At 48.0% G+C, this 9678-nt stretch overlaps 1 protein-coding gene across 2 annotated transcripts in view; it reads left to right on the top strand.

The window, feature by feature from the left end:
- Window positions 1-9421: 9421 nt before the first annotated feature.
- Window positions 9422-9678, top strand: part of UBAC2 (UBA domain containing 2) — a 186581-nt gene continuing 186324 nt past the window's right edge. The window contains exon 1 of one of the 2 annotated variants that reach the window (XM_059721107.1): window positions 9422-9597. Coding sequence is in view for 1 of the 2 variants with exons in the window: in XM_014600410.3 (XP_014455896.2) it covers window positions 9567-9597 (31 nt within the window). In the remaining variant the exon portion in view is untranslated. The remainder of the gene's footprint in view (window positions 9598-9678) is intronic. The other variant, XM_014600410.3, reaches the window with a different exon arrangement.

Raw genomic sequence — 9678 nt, 5'->3', positions numbered from 1 at the left:
TGGGATTTGTGGGGGGTTTTCTTCTGTACTGCAGCAGTTCTTCATGTGGTATCCGGGTGGCTCTTTCAAACGTGTGATTTACCTCTCTGGAGGAGTGTCCTTGCTGGGTGAAAGCCTTTTTAAGATTGGTGAGGTGGCAATCGGGGTGTTCTCTTCAGTACAAATGCGATGGTATCTGAGGACTTGGCTGTATATCACAGCTTTTTTGGTGTGTTTCGGGTGATTGCTGGTTCTGTGCAGATATGTATGTTGGTCTGTGGGGTTCTTGTATACTGTGGTCTGTATTTTACCCTTCTGGATACTGATCATTGTATCTAAAAAGGAGATGTTGGTGTTGGAGTATTCTAAAGAAAGTCGGATGGAGGGATGGTGATTGTTGAATTTCTGATGGAACTCAATCAGAAATTGTAGGTTTTCAGTCCAAATGATGAAGATGTCATTGATGTATCTTAAGTATAGCAAGGGTTTGATGGTGCAGTTCTTGAGGAAGTCTTCTCCCAGGTGGCTCATAAAAAGGTTGGCATACTGTGGGGCCATTTTAGTGCCCATAGCTGTTCCCATCATCTGGAGGAAGTGTTGATTATTAAAAGTGAAATTGTTGTGTGTGAGGATGAAGTGTATAAAGTCAGTAATATCTTTGGGCCTGTATTCTGAGTTGTAATCTTGTTCCTGTAGATATGTAAGATGCACTCCCCAGCCCAGCCCCTGGCTTCTTTACTTTTCATTCCATGCAGGAAGAGCACACACCAACTGCTGAAACTTCCTTAGCCTGACGAAGGGTTTTTGAACTCGAAAGCTTGCTTAATAACTATTCTCCAACTATTTGGGTTGGTCTAATAAAAGATATCAAATTCACCCAAGGAACCTTGTCTGACTAATATATAGATACAGATATTATAGTGGCATTTAATTTTAATCATGTAAAAATGTGGATTTGAGGGGCACTTTTTTTAATCTGAAAATTGGGGATTTTTTTAAAATCAGAAAAAAACAGGATCCCTGCTCATCTATTAGGGATGGTTTAAGGATAGTAAAATCTGCCTCCGTGGGGCAGATGTTGGACTAGATGATTTCTTAAAAAGACAGAAGCAAAACTGTTACCTCTGTACTGGAAATAGTTGTATATAAAGTTTCTGTTCATAATAAAGAGTTGTTTCTATGTCACAAGCTACAAGATACTCAAGAGAGAGCTTTCCTCCAGTCTCATTTGAAACAACTTTGTATCTAGTGTAGTTTTATAGGGGAACTGCCACAGAATTATTTTATAGCAGGGGTGTCAAAGATCCAGCCCATGGGCCAGGTGTGGGCACTGTGCCCCAACACGAAGCCTGGTGTGCTGTTTGTGGGTCTCAGACTGGACCTTTGTGCTATATGCAATGGACCATCCCTGTGCACTGCATGTGTTTGACTTGACCAGGCCTTTACTTTTGTAATCCAATTTAGGTAGTCGATATTACAGCAGTAGACCTAGATAGGGGTCAGCCCTTCCAGACAATTCTAATATTATAAAAGCCTAAAAGTCTGTCTGTCTGTCCGTAACGCTTTATTCGCACTCTGATAGGCTGTCTTGGCAGCCAATCAGAGTGCTCTACACAGACAGGGACAGACAGCAGAACACCACCTGCCATGACAGTGGGGACTGAGGGGCCAGAGAGGAGGGCAGAGGGGGAGGTAGAGGGGAATGACGGGGACTGGAGTGCCACCATAACGGAGGTGATGGAGTGGGGGGGGTGAGGCCAGTGCTCCTGGGTCTTCTCCTTGGAGCCAGGGGCTGGCACCCCCCCCCCCCCCCAACAACAGCCAGCAGGGAGGGGAGGCAGTGGGGAACAGGGGAGCGAGGGGAGCAGGAAGGGAAAGGGGCATTACTGGTGGCTGCACCCCGCTGCCACCGCAAACACTGCTGCGGTCACGGCCTCCAGCCAAAAGTGGTGGGGGGAGGCAGGGAGAGGGACTGGGGCTTCTGTCGCTGCCTGCCCTCCTGTCATTCTTGATGGGCAATTGGCTAGTCGGTAAATAAAAGGCCTATCAAGGATTTCTATCAAGTGCATGGGTGAATGAAGGATCTTGGTGACAGAGGTATGGAGACACCCGCTTCAGCCATGTGGCATACATACACTAAAGAGAGCTCATTGCACCTGTGCCACAGAGCAGCCTTACTATGATCTTGGGCCCCTGTCAGACATGAAAGTAAAGGTGCAATGGGCTCTGATGTAGGATCTCCACAATCACACTTCCTACCATGCCTCATGTGTATGGTAGGAGGTGTGTCTGTGAGACTGACTATCAGATACCATAACACCTTAGTGCCAGTGCAGATCCTGATCTTGATCCCAGGCTCCCCCTGCATCGGCAAGTAGCAAACTCCTGTGGCTGGGAGCCCCATCAGTTGATTCAGGCTTCCAGCTGCAAGGGTGCACCATCAGCTGACAGCTCTCATCCTCAGGGGTACATGGTGCACTCCTGCAACTGGGAGCTGGTTTTCTATGTTTAAAAAACACAAATTTTCTGATAAAAATGAAAATTTCTGATTAAAAATCCCCAGATCTGCATCTTTCCATGATTAAAATGAAATGCCACTATATATATTTAGGTATCAGTTGAACACAATATTTTATTGATATATTTACAATTTTAAAGCAACATGGTGTGACAGCTGAAATTATGCCTATGTGATGAAGGTGCTTGCTGAAGGCTCTATGAAGATTAAACTAAGTGTTTTTCTGTATTTGTTTAGATATTAAGCTATATGTTGTTGCTACAAGCCTAATGAAAGATTAAGATGTAGTGAGGCCTTGTATAAAGTAAGGCCTAGTAAATTTAGCAAAGCCTTAAAGTAGTAAGGCCCTGTGGTGTAGTTAAAATTACTTTATCAAAGGAATACAAGGCTTGTACTGCTATTGGTCAGTCTAAGGACAGTTGAAGTAAAAGGAATCTGAGTGGTTGTACGTTATCAAAACCATTCAGAAGCTTTAAATTGGCTGAAATATCTGGAAACCATTCAGAAGGAAGATGCAGCTCTGTGAAAAGGATTCGTTAGCTGTTGCCTGGATCAGTGGCCCTGTGGACCTTGAGGAGCCCAAGGACTGCATTCCAGTGTCCTTCCCAGTACCCCCTCGGACAACGTTGTTCAGGGACGCCTGACTTCGCTGAACTTTGTGGAAAGAGAAGCTTGCTGTGTATCAGGCATCAGAGGGGACTGCCGATAAGTTGCCGACGCGAATTGCTTGTGTCTGTCATTTTGTCTTGTTACTACGCATAGTTGTGTTTTTGTTAAGTCAATAAATCTTTCTTACCTTTCTACCCCCGACCATACTCTCAATCTCGCCTCTGCAGGCAGCTGGGACACATGGAAGCCTACCAGTATCTCAATCACTATAATTCCATGCCCCTCCCTACTTTGTGGCACTGAGTAGCCCTGATATGCTGGTACCCTGTGTGGTGGGCCAATAGGGGGTGCTCCTGCATTAAGCCACCCACCTCACTGTGCCTGACCACCTTCCAGGCTCCAAGTGCCTCCCTGGGGGTGCCTCATGTCTGGCCAACCCCTTTCCTGGAGCACACCCACTAGCCAGGGGGTAGAACTGCCACCACCCAGGGATGGGCTTGATTCTGGCTCTGCGCCCCCTGGGAAACACAGGCCTAGTAGCCCTCGAGGGTACTTGACTCACTTCAAGAACTTGGGATGTTTCCCTCAGCTGGAAACACAAGTAGTGGTCTCCCTTAGTCAACTGGACCAAGGGGACCCCAAGGCATAATCTAGACCCACTCCCAATAAGTCTCCCATGCTAAGTACAAAGGAGAACTTTATTGGTTACAAGGGGTAGGGTTGGAATAGGGTACAGGGTAGATCAATATCAGAGAAATCCCATTGAGCAAACTGGCATGGCTGGGTAGCCTTTGATCACGCATCTGAGTTACTGCAAGCTATATATCTACTTAGACCTCAGCTAGCTTACTCACAAGTATCATCCAGAGGCAGGTGGAGATTCCCTCTGGAGGTAGGCAGTTCCTTGATCATGAGTTTTGAGAGGGAGAGCAAGTTTCAGATGGTCCAGCTCTTCTCTCTCTCTCTGAGTCTTCCTCATGGCTGCTGCCCCCCCCCCGGGCAGTCCTTAACTTATATAACCATTATGACCTCGTTTACCTGATCCAATGGAGGCAAACACCTGTTGGCTGTCAGCCAACCAATTTGAAATGCATCAGTAGTTGCTGGACAGACTGGCAGTCTCTAGCTCCCCAGGGAGCCTAAGCCCCTCACCCAGGTATGTGATGCCAGTCACATAGGCAGAGGGAGCAGGTTTCCCCCCTCCCTTGGGAATGTATCCAGCTCAGGTTACCTAAAGAGATAGGGTAAGGTGTGTATCTTCTGCTGAGCCCATCCTAACCAAATTGTCACAGAGCTGAGTTTTTGGGGGAGAAACAGAGGTGGCCTTCTGCCACACCCTGCCCATGCCATTGCCCCTCACTCCCAACCCACAGCTTCTTCAACCCTGCTGGTGCCACTCATTCCCCACTCACAGCCCCCTGGGTCTTGCTGGTGTTCCTCACTCCCCACTGACAGACCCCGGGCCCCGCTGGTGCCCCTCACTCTCCAACCACAGCCCCTTGCTCCCCCAAACCTGCCAGAGAGGGCTCCCAGCTGCCAGGGCTATGGGGCCAGGGACTGCAGCCCCCTGCGCCCCACAGCAGCACCTGAGCCCTGGCTGCTGCCCGTGGGAGGCAGCAACTGCTATGGCAGAGTGGAGCACAGAGCCTGGCTTCCATTTCCCCACGGGTGGCACAGCTGGAGCAGGGTCCGTGGGGGCAGATGCAGGCTGCTTGCTGTGTGCTTAAGGCTTCCTGCCCTGTTGCCTTCGTCCTCAGGGCCTCCATGGCCCAGCAGGAAGGACATGAAGCAGCTGGGTAGAGCAGGGCCAGATGTGGAATCTTGTTGCTGCCACTGGGACTTCTGCGCCGCCTTGTCAACAAGTTTCCACACCTAGCCCTGCTCTGCCCTGCCATGCTGGGTCCTGCCCACTGGGTTGCAGAGGTCCCAGGGGGAGGGCAGGAGGGCGGGGAGCCTGAGGCTGCATGGGCAGCTAATCCCGTACACAAATCTGGGGGGCACATGCCCCCCATGTCACCCTGAGAGTGTGTGCAACTGTGGGGAGCCAGCCCTCCCTCACCCCCCTTCCAGGTGTCCTTGCCTGGGCCCTGTGAGTCGCATTTTGGCCTCAGGCCCCAAGCCCCATGCAGCACCATAGCTGGGCAGTGCCCCCAGCCCCAGATCTGCCCAACTCCCTCCCTTGCTATGCAGGCATCAATTCCACTCCCTCTCCCCTGCTACCAGACTTAACTGTGGGAGCTGCTCTCCAGACTGCCTGGCGGACATGTGCATGTGTACATACGCAGATACATGTGGCACCCGCTCCTGATCGCCCTTCTCCTGCTCCCCACAGCCCCTTGCAGCCTGGAACTCTGCCAGCCTGCAAGGCAAAACCCACCGTTTTTCACATTTTTCTCCTATTGAGAAAATCTGGGTTTTTCTCCTTAAAATGAGAAAATCTGGGTTTTACCATGTTTTCCATGGCCAATGGAAAACCTAGATCCCTGGTAATAACTTTGTGGCTTATTCCTTGTTTTATCATGTCATTTATTGCATTAATGTGTGGCTGGGTAACAACTTAAGATATAACTGGTTAATTACATCTTAAGTGTAACATGTGCCATGGGCTTCATATACCAGTAAGCTGTCTTGAGCTCAGTGGCAGCTCAAGCTGGTATCAGAGCTCTTGCTGATATCAGTTCACCAGCTGCTTGGCGCTGAGTCTGCCTGGAGTCCCTACTTTTAAGGAGCTACAGAGCACTGCTGCTGTTATCTTCTCCCCTTCCCCTCCCCTAAATTCAGCAGCAACTGAGTATAGGAGAGGGGCGAGCTTCATGAAAATAGGAACTGAGCACTGCTGCCAGGCTGCTTGCTCATCCCTTCCTTTCTCCTGAGGAGGGGAGGGGAAAAGAAAACAGCAGTAGGCTGTGAAGTTGCTTGAAAGCAGGACTCCAGGCGGGCCCTGTACAGACCAGCTGGTGAACTCATACTGCTCTCAGCACATGCAGAGCTCCCAGCAGGAGCAAATTGTACATGCCACACACCACTAAAGGGGTGCAACTATGTCTCTGCACCCCCTCTGGGTCTGCTCTGATGTTGGTGCAGTTTCTGAACATGGTACAAGCCAACTTTGTGGCAACACAACTCAAGTCTCTTGCAATTTTTGCAAGGTCTGATTACTTCTGACTACGTTATCTGTAAATACTTGCATTTAGCTCAGTGATTCATATGCTTCCTTATCTAAAACCCAAAAAGGCTGATAAATATAGTATTTTTTCTCAAAAGTGTAGCATAAAATATTAGCATTACATAATAATGTTAGCTAATGGCAAGTAAGTCCAAAGACAGATCTTAACAACTGGGTAAGTTCTAGCATTTGGGAAAGTAATACTGGCAAATAGAGAAGTATGGAATGATTTGGCTTTCCTTGTAGAGGGTATTATAAAGCCTCATTCAGCAAACCACTTAAATAAAATACTTGCATGCATCCATTCTTATTCAACAAGAAGTTGAGCTGATTTCCATGCGACTCCTGAGTCAGGAGTTGTCATATATTAACCCTTGACATGGTCTGGGGAAGAAAAAAATTCCTAGTCATGTGCCCACCTGACAAGATGTACCAGGCAATGGGAACCTTCAAAACTGAGCCTGCAGAGCAGAAGAAATACACTGGCTCTCTACTAGAATGTTAAGCTCCAAATTAAACATTTATCCTGTCCTCCTAATGCTGTTTCTCCTTAAAGAAAAATAAAATCAGATGGCTTTCTTGCTGCAACAAGAATATTCTTAATGCCATCATACACAGAAGATATTGCAGAAGATTTCAGGCCTGATACTCATTTGCACTAGAAACATCCACAGCTGCATTCAGTCTTGTCACAATTTAGTTGCAGCTGTGCACTGCAGTTCAGGCCCAGATATGAAAATTTAAGGAAAGTATCTAATTTTGTGGCAATACCCAAAATGTCTTATATGTGGCTGCATTCTTGCCCAAGTAGACTGGCTGTGTATTTAAAGAAGTATTTCAACAGACGCTGCAGCCCCAACTAGCATTTCTGTTACAACCACAGAGAATAACTTCCTAAAGCCTCCTTTAAAGTCTTCCCTCCTGCCACCTGGTCTCCTCCCTCCAAGTTTCATACAGGTTGCTACAGTTCCCATATAGCCAATCCATTCAAGGACTGGAAAATACTTCAGACAGCAATTAACTTAGTTTAGGAATGTTTTCAGTCTGTGATGGGATCATAAGCTACTCGCTTTAGCAGAGAGCTGTAAATCCAATCTGGCTAAAAGCAAACAATTCCTTCATCTCAGTTCCCTGGACATTCAGGCACAGAAGAAATGAAGGCTACAGTATTTTACAAATGTGCCTCACAAACACTTTTTCATTTGTGGTCCTAGATTATCTGTGGCCAAAAGCAGATGGGGTGGGGGGTGCACTCATATCCCTCTGATTCCTGCTCCACACAAAGTTTAAAACTAACTGCCTGGCAGTGCAAGCAGCATTTCTAGTCAGGCCATGCTGAGTAAGTCAATTGATTTTACAGCTGATTGTAACCTACCTGATTCCTTCTAAACTCTTCATTACACAGGTGTTAATGACCCTCTCCTTTTCTTTAATGGTCTTGATCCAGTAATCACGCTATCCTTTGTTCTGTAATTCTGCAGGGTTAGCTGTTCCTGCCCTGCAGATTGTTTATAATTCATTCCAATGAAGTTATATTTGTTTTTGCTTCAATCTTAAACTGAATCATACAGTCCTAGACCCCTAACATATTAGTAAACTTTTAGTTTATTTTTAACTAGAGAAAAATATATTGTTTTATATGCAATGCTACACCTCACCATCTGCACCCCCTTTGCAAAATTCTAAATCTATGTCTCTGGCCATAAGTGAAGCAGAGTTATTTATTTACTTATGTATTTATTTTGCAAACAAGCTGTAATAATAATAAAGGAATCTCCTGTCTAGTAGGTGTTATCCTTTTTTGACTAGATAGGGCCCTGCTAAATATTTAAATTAAAGATGAAGAGAAACCAGAAGACTCAGGTAGACAAAACCTTGGCTGGGATAATCAAGTTGGGGATGTTCCTGCTTTGAGCAGGGGGTTGGACTAGATGATCTCCAGTTGGCTCTTTGTATAGCTTGACAGCCCTTTTTATGGTGCCATTGGTACTTTGCATATGCAGCCAGTTTAAATATAGGGTGCGATTCCCCAGTGAATCACATCATACAGGTAATGTGGAGTGGGTGGGCTGTTTTTCCAGCTGGACCCAAACATTTAACTTGCTTACACAGCAGGGCCCCCCCCCCATGTTACCTATATGATGCAAATTGCACCATAAGTGGATACCAGCCTCACATGATCACACAAGCCACTAGCAAAGGGTGCCATGCGAAGTCATGATCGCAGGATTCAAAATCAGAACTATGAAGCTATAAAAAGAGCTGGCCAGCTCCAAAGTGAGTGCTCAAGAGCTGGTTTCTAGCTAGCTTCAATGTGTAGGGGTGGCAGGGCCCTCCTCCCAGGCCTGGCTGTGGGAAGGCTGGTGGGACAAGGCTTTGACAGGCCTGTGGATGCTAACGGGCGGCATGAGCCTGCCCCAGCGTTGCCAGGTCTTAACACACTGGAAGCTCAAAATGATCATATTTGCTGAAAAACTACTGTACAGTGAAAAAATATGCAAATAAATCTTATTTACTGTCTATTGCTCACGGTAACCCTCCAGTGACTGAGTGAGCACTGGGCCATCAAAGTTTGCAGCATTTCTTTATGTTGAGGCAAGCAATCATCAGGAAGTCATCAGACAGGAAGCCCTAAAGCCAGTTAAGACTCCCTGAGAGCAATTTGGGTTTTGCATATGCTGCATCAATAAGCTGCCTAAAAAATTAGGGTACCTCTTAAAGGGGTATAGGTTGTAGCTGTGCTGGTCTAAGGACATAGGCAGGCAAGGCTCTTTGGGTGAATCTGATCTCTTTTATTAGACCAACTCAGAACCCAAAGAAAAACTGTTCTGAGCAAGCTTTCGGGTTTAAAAACCCTTTGTCCGGCTGACCGAGCATCGCTAAGAGCACAGACCAACTGCAGAGACTTCCTCAGCCGGACGAAGGGTTTTTAAACCCGAAAGCTTGCTCAGAACAATGTTTCCAACAGTCCCTCTTGAACACTTTTATCACTGTTGGTCGTACTCGGCAGATGGGTTGAAACGACCGCATTATTCTACACCAGCCGCACGGGTCCGCCCCGAGCCTCTCCGCCGCGGCGGGTGCAGGGAGGCGGAGCGGCCAGCAGGGGGCGCGCGCGGGCCCTGCCGCAGCTGGGCCCCTGGTTTGGCCCTTCCCAGCAACCTTAGCGCCGGCACCCCGGCCCGGCCGAGGCTCCTCGGGGGTCACGCCAGCCGCCGCCTCCGCGCGAGCCAAAAGGCGTGGGCGGGGCCCAGCCGAGCTGAGCCGAGCCGGACGCCTCCTTTCTGCGGGGCCATGTTTACCAGCGCTGGCTGCAGCGGGCTGTGTAAGTACCGCGCCCTGCCCCTCCCCCACGCCCCGGGGAGGAGTGGGCTGTGTTCGGGGCGATGACGCGAGCGGCGTCCGC

Source organism: Alligator mississippiensis, chromosome 1 (assembly GCF_030867095.1).
Source record: "Alligator mississippiensis isolate rAllMis1 chromosome 1, rAllMis1, whole genome shotgun sequence".
NCBI classification, from domain to species: domain Eukaryota; kingdom Metazoa; phylum Chordata; order Crocodylia; family Alligatoridae; genus Alligator; species Alligator mississippiensis.
The sequence above is the reverse complement of the archived record's forward strand: the minus strand, read 5'-3'. Positions and strand labels throughout refer to the sequence as shown.